Source organism: Adiantum capillus-veneris, chromosome 17, assembly GCF_014529385.1.
Source record: "Adiantum capillus-veneris isolate H3 chromosome 17, ASM1452938v2, whole genome shotgun sequence".
In the NCBI taxonomy this organism is placed as follows: Eukaryota; Viridiplantae; Streptophyta; class Polypodiopsida; order Polypodiales; family Pteridaceae; genus Adiantum; species Adiantum capillus-veneris.
Genome location: NC_140947.1, coordinates 96930288 through 96942351, shown reverse-complemented (window position 1 = coordinate 96942351; position 12064 = coordinate 96930288). Strand labels below are relative to the sequence as shown.

At 42.8% G+C, this 12064-nt stretch overlaps 1 protein-coding gene across 1 annotated transcript; it reads right to left on the bottom strand.

Annotated features, from left to right (window-relative positions):
- Nucleotides 1–221: 221 nt before the first annotated feature.
- Nucleotides 222–1011, bottom strand: LOC147437745 (uncharacterized). Its single transcript, XM_086485995.1, has 3 exons — nt 806–1011; nt 632–714; nt 222–547 (listed from the first exon to the last, which is right to left on the bottom strand). The coding sequence occupies exons 1-3, from the start codon at nt 906–908 to the stop codon at nt 440–442; spliced, it is 294 nt and encodes a 97-aa protein (XP_086342121.1). The 5' UTR covers nt 909–1011; the 3' UTR covers nt 222–439.
- Nucleotides 1012–12064: the final 11053 nt, after the last annotated feature.

Genomic DNA, 12064 nt, shown 5'->3' with positions numbered 1-12064 from the left:
CCTTGGTTGACATAAATGCCAAATGTAACATATTGCATTATTGGGCACCCTAGAATTAACTTGTAGATGACAAGAGCTATTGTTTCATTCTTCTGATGATAAGAGACAGACTGATGAGAGAGAGACAAAGCAGGGGAGTGACATCTTGATAGTGGATTACTGTGAATCCATGTTCTCTCTCTCTCTCTCTCTCTCTCTCTCTCAACACACAGACAGAAACTCCAAAACGGCAAAAGACTTTCTCAATTGCTTGAAGAAGCATCAATGAAGTTCCATTACAAATATCATGATAGGCACTGCCAATTATCGAGGTACAATCAAAACAATGGCTATACTAGACGGGGACAAAAACATAATGGGGAAGGGAGAACCCAGACATGTCTCCACAGCTCTAGCTGCGTTATATCGTATAATATCAAGTATAATAGCAGTGACTATTTTATGGAGGCTCTGTTGGGGGATGAGTCCGGGCAGCTGCATAGTCGGACTGATACACCATAGCCTCCTTCTTGGCGTGCTGCGACTTTGCAGCGGCAAACCGTCGAGTCTGCTATCAACGAGAGCTCCAATAGTAAGAATTACAAAAGAATTAAAGAACTTCAATTGGGCAACTCTCCAATTACTGCTTTACCTTAGTAGTACTGCTTCTCTTGTATAAGGGGATGACAACTCCTGCATTCTTAGTTGCAGGCAGCAGCTCGTGCTTGCTTACCGCTACATCACAATCAGAGCCATGATATAAAAAGAGGAGTTATTTGATGATCTTATCAAGGGTTGAATAGCGGATGACAAAACGCATATTTACCTGCAGAGAGAAGAGGGGCAGCAGGAGAGAGCTGTCTGCGTGCCATGGCAACAGTAGAGAGGCATAACGCTAGCAGTATACAGATGAGTGCCACCTTCCTCATGGTGTATAACAAGCTGTGTGTTATAATGTGAGACCAAACAGCAGCTAGCCGCTACTCACGGTTTCAAAGTTGTAAAGCGATTTGAAATGGTGAGGAAGCAGGTAATGCAGAACATTACTTATATAGCTGTTGGGATATATATATATATATATATATATATGTGTGTGTGTGTGCGCGCGCGCGCGCGCGCATACAGTCGGACCTGCGGTGTTCATAGGCTAAGTAATAAGTTTCTCCATTTCAAAACAAAACACTTTTTCTTTCCCCCCACCATACAAAAAGCCTTTGGATTTTGGAGCCCACACAAACGTATTTATGACAATGAGTTTTTTCCACATTATGACGTCTCCAGAGTCGTATCTCAAAGCAATTTACAAGGAGAGAGAGAGAGAGAGAGAGAGAAGAGGAGAATGTCAAAGGTGGTAGTGGAGCTATGAAAGATGCAATAAAGACAATAACTAGCTCGCAATCTGATGGACACCTTGACTTCGATTTAGAACACCTAGAATGCCACATACCTTGACATCTGAGAATGTGTGTGTGTGTGTGTGTGTGTGTGTGTGTGTGTGTGTGTGTGTGTGCGTGCGCCAGAGAGAGAGAGAGAGAGAGAGAGAGAGAGAGAGAGAGAGAGAGAAAAGGATCTCCATGCTAATAACAACTACTCATACAAGTGACCAAGGGTGGTCCAACATAGATCTGGCATGCCCCAATGGAAAGACACACAATTGTGAATTGCTCATGCACACGAGACCACTCGAATGGCCTCAAGATTGGCAATACCAAAAGTTGTATCTCCTCTCACCAACATGATGGATATGGTCAGAGAGGAAACAAGACTCAAGGCTGCCATTCTAAGGCTTCCCTCTAGAGGAAAGGTTGTCGTTGTATGGCTGCCCTCTAGAGGAAAGGGAATCCTTTGCATCAATGATGCTATGCCTTTGCTCATCTGTAGAGAAAAAAGCAAGGGAGGTGTCCTTGCTGCCCATCGCCGCCCGATGTATTGCCCTATTATCAGGGATGAAAGTGGAAAATGTTGGGGTTCATCTGTAGCAAAAATGGGCTGAACTGCTCCCTACCCGCCACCCAACCTAATGATGCTCCTCTTGGGACGCCCTGCACCCCCACGTCCTATGCATACACTCACCTCTCCTAGTGCCCCTGCCCTCTCCTATATACCCCCAAGAGAGTGGGTCGTCAATTTTTCACTAGCCATGACCTCGAGAAAAAGGGGAGAGAGAGGAAAATAAGTACCATTGGCCTAGTAGGGCCATGGGAAGAATATGGCAAGGCTAGGAAAAATATTCCTAGCATGCATTATCCTACTAGCCATGGAACAAAGCCAAAACCCAAGGCTAAACATGGTTAGACACATCTTGCCATGAGAAAACAACCTCACACTGGTTGGGCACAACCCTCGCACAACCACAATATAGCCCTCACTCCTTAATACCCATCCTTCGGAGAAACTGGGATCGACTGGACGAATCTAGAGAGATGCTGAAACTCTAACACCATTCTCAGCTCTTGGAAAGGAAGACAGACTAGGATGCTAGAGTGAGCAATCTACGAAGGGTTTTGTGGATGAGGACATCTACATCAAACTCTGCAGTAGAAACGTACTGTAGAAAATACAATCCAACCGCTACACCGGAAGACATCCGGGAAGTAAAATAGTGTCTGGAGCTATTGGATGATCCATCCAATGCTAGGATTGACAAAATTTTGCGCCACAAGTATTTCAGTGAACTAAGGAGCATTGTGACGCCTCAAGAGATGATGGAGGTGTGTGATAGTGCAAGAATAAGTTTTAAGGCCTACAAAGCTTTGTACAGAATTGTCACACTAGGACACATGGCAAAATGACTTTTTAGGTTGCTGTCAACACCTTAGAATGACAGTGAAAGAACAAGAAGGCATCTAGAAGTACACACGATTTCCCTAATAAAATATGTATGGATGGTATTAAAGTTAGGCATTTTCTTTCATACTACTCTCACTCCAAAAGTCCCATCAAGTTTCATTTGTGGAAAAAGGTATGTGACATTATGACCTACAAAGGTAACAAAGCAACCCTTGGAATTAGGCATGCTCGTATGTGGCAGTCCGTTGACGATATTTGTTGTCTGCTTGAAAAGGCAAAGCTAACTTCTAATGAGATATTCACCTTGAATTTTGTACTCAATAGTTTCATAGCACAAATGGTTGATGCATGGGGGGAAACACACATAACACATTACATGGTGGGTTGAACAGTTGCTCTCTACTGTAAAAGTGTGTATGTGTTTGAACTAAAGTTTGTTTTTTTAGCACATTCTTTTTGCACATAGTGCATTTTTTCTTGACACGTATGGCTCATGAGGCATCTGTAGTAGTCAAGGAATGGAGCGCTCACACTATCAGGAAAAGCTGTGTAATTTAAAAATACACGTTGTTGGACGCATTTCTTACACCCCCTTTTTTGTAAATTTGTGCATACGAACATGATGCCTGATGTCAAAAGTGTGTGTGGGCTTTCTTTTTGTGGGGTGTTTAGCTTGCTTTAGCAAGCACATGTACATGCATTGCAAGTCGCTAGTCTAGTGGCAGTTGTTGGACTACTATAAGTGCCCGTGAATGAGTTTTTTGAAGTGAGACTTGTATATAACTAAAACTCATGTACAAACTTAAAAAAGTTCAGCCAAACTCCAAAAAATTGTAGGTTTGAGCTCATTGTGCCTTCTTGATGGTTTCTATTGCAGGTTTTGCCCTCGCCTTGCCTACTCTACATGTAGTCGTGTTGGGAGAGCTCCCTGTTCTCATCAATTTTGCATGTAGTGGCGTGTAGATTAAAATTGGTCATCTTCATCTTTCTTGCCAGTCATTTTTCAATCTTTTTCTTGAGCTTTAAAGTGCCCCAATTGGAGTTGTGCTCTTCAGGTTACGACTAGTTCTCTGCAGGGTTATGGCCATGGCAGCCTAATGGCAAATTGTGTGCAGACAGATTGGGAGGGCATGTATCTGTGAATTGTGGAATTGATGTTGAATTTGTGGGTTTTTGATGTTAAATTATGAAATGGGAGGACCTTGTCTTCATATGCATTGGTCAGCGTGTGCTATAAATCCATGCTTTGGTAGGGTTTTGCTCCTATGTGACATAGTCTCTTGGGTGTGCGACGACCAGTAAGTTCCCAAGGGGACTACTCCTATTGGAATTGTGGTGTTTCAAAGGGATTTTATGAAGCTTTTTGAGTTCTTGTAGTGCTCTTTCAACGCTCTTGGGTGACATCGCTATAGAGGTGCTCCAGTTCGCTTGTTTGCCAACAGAGTTTTGTTGCCCGCCATTGAGTGTTGGAATTAGGGTTGCAGAGAAACACACACAGCTTGGAGAAGACGAAGGAAGCTCAAGGCACACAATAGAGAGTGTGTTACTTAGTGTGCAATGGAAAGATAGATAGCCCTAGAGTGATGGGCGTATATACAATGCACGGGGGAAAAAACCTCCTAAAGAGGGAAAAAATGCCCCGGCGGTCCTAGTGTGTTCACACACATCACTACCACATGTATATGGTAACAAATCCCCCCTGGAGTGATGCGGTGAACGAGAGCTGGCACATGAGTAAAGGGAAGTGCCATGCCCTGAGGACAGGATCAGTCCACAAAGGGGAGTAAGCCCAAAGCTTTGCGGAAAGCTTCAAGCTTCTCACGAGACAATGCCTTTGTGAAAAGATCTGCAAGGTTGTCCTGTGTTGGCACATAAGCCAAGCTGATCTCTCCTGCTGAGAGCCTCTCCCTGACATAGTGGTAATGCACCTCAATGTGCTTTGTGCGAGCATGAAAAACTGGGTTCCTCGCAACTGCCAATGCGCTCTGACTGTCAGTGTAGATAGTGTTGGCAGTGTCCTGTCCAACACCCAAGTCAGCCATAAGGCGTCTGAGCCATACACACTCAACCGTAGCTGTGAAGACTGCCCTGTACTCAGCCTCACAACTCGAAGTGGCCACAGTAGGTTGCTTCTTGCTCAACCATGATATACATGAACTGCCAAGCATGAAACAAAAACCACTTGTGGACACTCGCGTGTCAAAACAACCAGCCCAATCTGAGTCCGAAAAAGCATGTAAGTCTGGCGGCAATGATCCCCCCTTGGGATAAAACAAGCCAAGATGTAAAGTGCCACTAAGGTAGCGGAAAATCCTCTTGACAGCCTGCCAATGCTTAGACCCTGGGCTATGCATAAATCTGCTGACCTGCGAGACTGCAAACTGAATATCTGGCCTCGTGTTGCATACATAAATGAGGCAGCCAACAGCAGTTTGGTAAAGAGTGACATCCGCAGGATCGCCAGCATCATGTAGACTCAACTTCAAACCTGTTTCCATGGGAGTGGCAATAGGTTTGCAATCCTCAAGTCCAAACTTACATAGCAATGTCTCTATGTAACTTTTCTGACACAAGGCAATACCACCATCACACTGCTTAAACTGTATACCCAAGTAATGATGCAACAGCCCCAAATCTTTCATCTTGAAAGTAGCATTCAAATCAGCCTTAAATTCAGCAATATGTCTCTCATTTGGTCCAGTGATCAGCAAATCATCAACATAAAGAACCACAATGAGAAATACATCATCCTCACGCTTTACATACAATGTGCTTTCTGTTGGACTGTTACGAAAGCCTCGTTTAACCAAATGAGTGTCAGCTTTCTCATACCAAGCACGAGGAGATTGCTTCAACCCATACAAAGCCTTCTTACATTTGCACACTTTGTCCTCTTGTCCTTTTATGACAAAACCGCGAGGCTGCGTTACATAAACTTCCTCAAATATGTCACCATTCAAGAAAGCAGTAACAATGTCTGATTGATGTACATCCCAACCAAAATGAGCTGCCAATGCACATAGAAAACGCACAGTAGTCATACGACAAGTGGGAGCAAAAGTCTCTTCATAATCTATGCCTTTTTGTTGTGCATAACCCTTTGCAACAAGTCGAGCCTTATGGCGATCGATCTCACCATCCGGCTTGCGTTTCAACTTGTAAACCCACTTGGTACCAATGGCCTTTTTGCCAGGAGGCAAATCACATAAAGTCCATGTGTCATTCTCTATAAGTGCATCATATTCTGATTTCATGGCAGCAATCCAATTTTCTGAATTCTGTGCTTCATCAAAAGACAGAGGCTCCTCAACATCATGTAAACTAGACACAGCCAAAGCATAACAATCTGATGCATAAGATGCATGGCGAGAGCCTGAACGAGTACGACTAGATAAAGGTGCATCCAATTTACTGTCACGCAAAGTGTGCACCAGCCATTTTGGCATACCTCTAGCCTGCTCATTTTCAGCCCTTTCCTCATCAAGTACATCATGTACATCTGCATCAGTAATAGGCTGTTCTAAAACATTTTCAGAAACCCCCATAGGCTGTACATTTGCCTCATTGGAACTTACATTCGTATTTCCACCACTGAAAAGAGGCAACAAAGTGTCATAAATGTCCTGTGAGCTTACATTACTGTCTCTAGTACATGACAGCAAGGGTTGAACAGAATCTTCCACAAACACTACATCCCGTGAAACCAAAATACGTTTTGTTTGCGGATGATATAACCTGTAACCTTTGCTTTCAGCACTATAACCAACAAAAATACATTTGACAGCCTTATCATCCAATTTTCTGCGCTGCACTTGTGGCACTAAAGCATATGCCAAACAGCCAAAAACACGCATGTGCTCAATAGAAGGTTTTCTATCATGCCATGCTTCATATGGAGTAATAGACTGCAAAGCTTTCGTAGGACACCTGTTAAGTACATAAGTGGCACACATGATGGCCTCAAGCCAAAAAGAATGCGGCAAAGCTTGACTTTTGACCATACATCGTGCCATTTCCGTTAGTGACCTGTTTTTCCTCTCAGCAACACCATTTTGCTGAGGTGTATAAGGCACTGTACATTGGTGTTTTATCCCACGACTAGCCAGAAATGCATTAAATTCATGAGACATATACTCCCCCCCTCGATCGGAACGGAGGGTGCCCATAGTACATTTTGAGACATTTTCAGCCATAGCCAAAAATTGTTTGAAGCACATAAAAACTTCGGACTTCGCTTTAAGCGGAAATACCCACGCATGCCTGGAGTAATCATCAATGAAAGTCACGAAGTACAGGTAATTGCCCAAGGACGGAGTTTGCATGGGCCCACAAACGTCACTATGCACAAGCTGCAACCTGCATGTGGCCCTAACTGAACCATCCTTTGGAAACTTAGAACGCTGCATTTTACCCAGAATACAGCCTTCACAAACATGTTTGATAGGTGCTTCAAGAGGCGGCAAAGAAGCAACCATATCAGATTTCTGCAAACGCAGCAAACTGGCAAAATTCAGATGACCAAAACGTGCATGCCAAAGTTTTGCATCTGAAATAGCCCTTGAATCTGCAACAGCATTTGCAAAATTTTGTCCACACTTGTCATACAAAGTGAGCTTATACAGCCCACGGCACAAAAGCCCAGATGCAACAATTTCATCACCAAAACTGAGATCATGAACTGTACATCTGTCATCCACAAATTTGACTACAAGTCCAAGTCTAGCAAGTGCGGATACAGACAAGAGATTCTTCTTGATCCCAGGTACATAAAGTGCATCAACAAGTGTGAAGGAACTGCCATTAGCAGCAGTGAGCACAATCTTTCCAACTCCCTGAACTGGATAAGAGGCGTTGTTGGCACAAGTGACTGAATTCCCATGAGGGACAGACTCGAGAGAGGTAAACAATTCACGATGTGAGGTAATGTGCTTTGTAGCACCACTGTCGAAATACCACACATGTGAATCTGCAGCAACTGACAAGCATGCATCATGGACAGCAGGATTGTAAGTGCACTCTGCGCTAAAAGCCCATTCTGCATCAACATCAGCATCACAATCTCCTTTCACAGAAGACTCAACAATGGCTGCATTTGTAGTGGAACCAGCATTTGCAGTGGAACCACCCTCTTTCTTCTTAGCCTCTTTGGCCTTCAACTTAGGACACGACTTGATCAAGTGATCATTGGCTTTACAATAATGGCAACGCATCTTCTTTTTGCCCTTATCACCAGAATTGCCAGACGAAGTGCTGCCAGCAGAAGCATTAGGAACAGAAATTTTGCCACTCGCAGCAGAACCATAAGAAGTGGCTGCATTACTGTTACCACCCTTTCTTTGAGAAGCAATAAAAGCCTGTTCAACTGCACGCTGCCTAGTCCTGTTTTTTCTAGAAAGTGACTCTTGCAACAGCAATGTGCATAATGCATCAAACTTGACAACTTCAGGATTTCCTTGGGTCATCAGTCTCCAAGTACTAGCAAAAGTCTGGTAGGAATCTGGTAAGGCATCAAGAACAGTCTGCACAAGGGAACTGTCAGAAATGACTTCACCTGCAGAAATGAGTTGCTCATTGATATCCTTGACACTAGCAAGGAAAGTGTCCATATCATCTTCCTCATGCATAATCTTCGACTCTAGCTCTTTACGCAGCAAAGCAATTTTAGCCTCATTGCGGCTTGCATAAAGACCTGCTAGAATATCCCAAGCCTGTTTTGCAGATTTTGCTGAACGGATGTGAGGAATAATGGTGCGCTTCATAGACAACGCAATCAATGCATGAGCCTGCGCATCCTTAACATCCCAACGAGCTTGTTCTGCTGTAGGCAAAACAACTCTAACAGCTGCAATCCTTGCAGCAAGACCTGCAACATCCTCAATATCGCCTACATCTTCAGAACCAGGACGTACATCAATGCCCTGCACAATGTTCCAGACACCTTTTGACACAAGAACGTGTTGCATCATATAAGCCCACATAGGGTAGTTGTCCCCATCCAACCTGTCCTCAGCAGCAAACATCTTGAACACATCTGTGTTGTTGTTGTCAGCCATGGTAAATGCTGCACCTGAAACCGTAGAAGACTATAAGGCACCTGTTATGCAGAAAACGGCACTGACAGAAAATCTGCACAAAATGACGAAATAACCTGTGCAGTACTGCCCGTAGTGGAAACGGAGGCCGAAATGAGCCCAAATCAAAATTCTGAGCAGACCGAGCTCTTCGAGCAATCCCAAAATATTTGTCGACCTGCGAACGCTTGCCAAAGCTCACTGAAATCGGAGAAAGTGAGCAGGCGTGTGCTGGAGCAGCTGGCGACTAAGCCCGGGAGGACGTGACCTGCTCTGATACCAATTGTTGGAATTAGGGTTGCAGAGAAACACACACAGCTTGGAGAAGACGAAGGAAGCTCAAGGCACACAATAGAGAGTGTGTTACTTAGTGTGCAATGGAAAGATAGATAGCCCTAGAGTGATGGGCGTATATACAATGCACGGGGGAAAAAACCTCCTAAAGAGGGAAAAAATGCCCCGGCGGTCCTAGTGTGTTCACACACATCACTACCACATGTATATGGTAACATTGAGGAATTGCTTCAAGCTACCTTTAGTTTACAGGTTTTGGAAGTCATGGCGTTTAATTTTTCGGAGTTTAGTGGGAAATTAAATGAAAGTGCCAAAGGTTTCATTGAGAGAATGGAGTTTAATTGCGTTCTTGCTGACAAGCAAGACCTAGTGTTGGTGCTACGAATCTTCTACTTCTGTTTGAAGGGAGATCCTCGGGAATGGTTGGAAGGCTACGAAAAAGAGCTACAATCAGCCCAACCTCCTCAAGTTATGACTTATGAAATGGTAAGGCATGCTTTTTTACACAGTTTCAGCAGGTGAAAGACCCACAAAAGGTATGGCAGTCTATTCAAGGCTTGGTACAGGGTGAAGGTCAGACCATAGAAGACTTTGTGAAGGCATTCAATGCATTATGGACAAAGTGGTGTACATCTTTGGGGGTTGAAATTACTCCAGCCATGTTGAAGAAGGATAGGTTTCTTGCCAGTTTGAAGGGGTAACCTACGCTTGAAGGTAGAGCTTAAGCAGCCAAGGACCTTTGAGGAGGTAGTTGAAATTGTGAAGAATAAAGAGTGGAAAGAAGAGCGTCTTCACCAACTTGGAATCAATGTTGAGCCAAAGGTTGAAGTGAAAGTTGTAGAGAACCAATTATGGTATTGAGATTAAAGGGAAAGCAGGGCCAAGCCGTTTGACAGCTGAAGGAAAGGGCAAAACAAAAGTGGTAGCACTATCCGTTTAGAGAAGAAAGAGGATGATTCAGGTTCTATGGTCATGCCTGTAGATAAGAGGGTTATAAGAGATCATGACATAAGTGATGCAAGTCCTAGTCATAAAAGAGGGAAACAGGTTGAAACAGGTACAGGTAAAGAGAAGAAGAAGAGAAAACCCAAGCGACATTACAATGCATTCGGATTTCCTTTGGGAGAAGGGAAACCAAATTATAGTTTATGGACTGATTTGGTGGACCTAGAAAGGCTAATGTTACCATTGGGAAACTCATGGAGATGTGCCCTAAGTTAAAGACGCAATGGAAGCATGTAGTCAACCCCATGAAGAAGGAGCTTGCAAGGGGGTCAATGAGAGTCTTGTCTTTGAATGAGCTACCAGTTATATGCCCTATTATGGATGCATGGCATAAGAGGAAGTGCATTGAAGAGGCTTATATTGATAGAGGTGCACAGGTATGTGTTATTACTCAAGCTTGTGTATCAAAGTTGGGACTCAACATTGTGAAGATTTCAGGTTTTCACATAAAGCTTGCCAACCAATCAAGGGTAATGTGCTTGGGATATCAAGGACTTGTGGATGTATTTGATGTTAAAGTGCTGGTCAATTTCCATGTTATGCCCATGGGTATTGGTGTTTTTCCTCTCATCCTTGGAAGACCATGGTTTTACAGGCAACCATAGTTGTTATATACTTTCAATTTAAAAACGTATATGCATACATTTTGCATGTAAAACATTCATTTTAATATTTTTAAAGAGCAAGAATTTTTTTGAAATTTATGAGTGGTTTGTTAAAATTGCACCAAATTTTCAATGTGTTCTCACGAAACACTGCTTGACATTTCCTCTCCTTGCGCAGGCTATTCTGTGTGGTTAGTTGTTGTCACCAGAGGATCTAGAGAGTTAATATTTGGCTCTGACTGCTCTTGACATGCATCCATAACAGAGCTATGTATCCACTATCTCTTGTCACCCTTTTTGGTGAGCTCTTCTCTCAAACGCTTTGCAATTTGTAGGCGCTTGAGGATGTTCACATTTCTTACAATTCTTGTTAATGCTACCCAAAAAATGGTCCCTAATTATACGTGGTGCACCTTGTGAGTTTGTATTGAAGCAAAATTTACATTGTCACTCCATATATCGACCGCATATGTTGTGAGCATAATCCCACTCTTTGCTAGGGCCTTTTTTATTCTTTGCCTTCTTCGTACCATTTGTACCGACATTATTATCCATTGCTTTCAATTTAATACCAAAGGCATAAGAACTAGATGTTCAATTTTAAAAACGATTTTCTTCTCTTCAATATGTATTAGAAAAACAATCACTAAGAAAGTAATCAAATTTGCATAGTATGAGATTTGCAATGCACTCTAGTCAATCCACATATCGATCACATACGTTGTGAGCCAACACACACAATGCAATGCACTCTCTACACGGCATTATGAATACAATAATTTTAAGAATTTTTCAATGCAATTATAAATATGATGATTAATTATGCATCCTCTTCGATTTGCAAGCATTCAGACACGTCTATTTTCAAATGCTACAAAGAATAATCAGCTTCTATACTGAAACAATATTGATGATAAGTATTTAAAAAACACATACACTATAAGAGGAGTAGTTTGTAACCGCTAACATTGCCGCAAAAAAACAAAGGAAAATGGAGTGGAAAAAAATTGTGTGCGCAGTAATAGTCGTGGCTCAAAATGCGGTGTTTAAACTCCTCGCTTGTAGGGATCCAACCGCTGCGTCAAATTGCTCGCGAGAGATGTGGTTGTTCTCGAACAACCATTGCCAAGTATCAAATTATATATGTCGCTCTCGATACTTGACCATCTCTCTGGTTGGTCGAGTAAGAGTGATATTTTTCTAAGTTACAATAACAATAACAAATCATCAACTACAATCTTTATAATCATCGATTTAGATAATACTTTATTCAATCTTACATATTTCTCCTCCCAGGCTGCCTTGCCTCCTGAGCTATAG